The sequence below is a fragment of the Priapulus caudatus genome, unplaced genomic scaffold (genome assembly GCF_000485595.1).
Source record: "Priapulus caudatus unplaced genomic scaffold, Priapulus_caudatus-5.0.1 Scaffold55, whole genome shotgun sequence".
NCBI classification, from domain to species: domain Eukaryota; kingdom Metazoa; phylum Priapulida; class Priapulimorpha; order Priapulimorphida; family Priapulidae; genus Priapulus; species Priapulus caudatus.
Genome location: NW_014577116.1, coordinates 562,411 through 564,208, shown reverse-complemented (window position 1 = coordinate 564,208; position 1,798 = coordinate 562,411). Strand labels below are relative to the sequence as shown.

The 1,798-nt window shown below is 35.8% G+C and overlaps 1 protein-coding gene across 3 annotated transcripts in view; it reads left to right on the top strand.

Annotated features, from left to right (window-relative positions):
- LOC106821020 (protein white-like) overlaps window positions 1-1,798 on the top strand; it is a 47,437-nt gene that overhangs the window by 23,533 nt on the left and 22,106 nt on the right. For 2 of the 3 annotated variants that reach the window (XM_014825656.1, XM_014825657.1), the window contains exons 3-4: window positions 968-996; window positions 1,321-1,426. In XM_014825656.1, the coding sequence (XP_014681142.1) occupies window positions 968-996; window positions 1,321-1,426 (135 nt within the window). Of the gene's footprint in view, window positions 1-967; window positions 997-1,320; window positions 1,427-1,798 lie in introns of those variants that run through there. The other variant, XM_014825655.1, reaches the window with a different exon arrangement.

Below are 1,798 nucleotides of genomic sequence, written 5' to 3'. Positions count from 1 at the left end.
GTTGTCCTCCGTCTCTCTCCCCGTCATTCTACTCTCTCTCTCTCTCTCTCTCTCGCTCTCGCTCTTTCTCTCTCCCTCTCTCTCTTTCTCTCTCTCATTTTATCTCCGCCCCTTCCTTCTTTTCTCTCTCTCTCTCTTCCTCCCTCCGTCCCTCCCTGCCTTTGTCACTCGCATACTCTCTTTTATATTTTTCTCCCTCTCCCTCCCCTTTTTTCTCTCAGTAGTTATTATTATAAACCATGTGTGCTTGTACTTATGCACATCCCTGCCTAGGTATATGCATGAGTACTATAATATCTGCATTTAAAGGCCTGTCCAATGGATTTTTGTTTAATGGGCAAAAATAGTGTATAATAGGATATAGCATCATTAGATTGAAAATCAATGAAACCATAAAAACATGAACTGTTAATAATACCCACTGCCAACTGTTCAAGATTATGATCCTCAACCTAATCCCACATGAAACAACACTAATACCCATGTTCTACTACTTGGTGTTGCGCCAGCATTAATTTAAGCACTGCACTGGCTATGGATTTGTAACAATCTAATGTGATTCCATGATAACATGATATAGACTGTTCTACGCTTGCCCAACCCAATCCTTTTAAATGATAGTGAAAGCCATGCTGTGTCATGTCTAGTCCTGCCAAGTCCTAGCATGGTGGGCCAGATCTTTATAAGCACCTTATTATAATGACATTGTTTAATGGATGTTTTGCTCAGCGGACAAGCTGCAGGAATGTGTTCTGTCTGTTGAAAGAGGTACGACAGTATCTCCACCTATATTTCCCATGTTATACACATGTGCGATTTATCGTGTTCTTTATTGCCTTCATTAAAATGTCATCACATTTATGAATCTATGAATTATATTGTTATGACATTATAACCTTTGTATAGATGTTGTTATTTTACAGTATATATTATTATGGCATTAAAAAGTGGTTATATTTTGTTGCAGTTTGGTGAAACCTTGGCACACAAATCCCCGTAAGTTAAAACTTAAAAATGATTTTACTGTCCCCATATTCTAGTTAAATCCACCAGATCATAGCAAAGCTAATTTTGCTATTAAATAGCTTGTAACCTATTTGAAATATGCAGGATGGGTTTTCAGAATTACACTGTCTGTTAACTTTATGTTATATATGTTATATTATGTTTTCTATTCTATTTTGTTGTTCTAATATTCAGGATATAGCATCACAATGCAGATTATTGTGAATAGTGGCTAAGGGGCCTTTATTTCACATATTATATTTATTTATATTCATATATAGACTTTACATATAATATTTATCATGTACTTTTTAGGTACAAGGCCAGCTGGTTGTCACAGTTCTCCACATTGTTACAACGATCCTTCGTTAGTATCATGAGAGAGCCACTTGTCGTGAAAGTGAGAACATTTCAGACTGTGGTAAGTTAGCTCTAATTAATAATCACTGAGTTGCTGTGTAATTTGTGTGTCGCCATCTTGATCGTTTAGTAGCTAATACGTAGTATAAAAATGTTGACTTTTATGAGAACTATAAAGGACATATCAAATACCAACTGTACGTGAATACTATAACTACTTGCATCTACACTTGTGTTTGTTGTATATGTTTCACATATAGACCCTAGCTGGCAGCTTAACTAATCATGAAAATAGCTCCTAAACATCTTTGAAATCATTAAACCAGACATGACACTGATCCATATTTCATGAAACTCACTGCCATCTCCCCTTTCAGCTCAGTTGGCATACTTTATAATGACTTTTGTAAACAAGGCAATCGATTTATTCAAA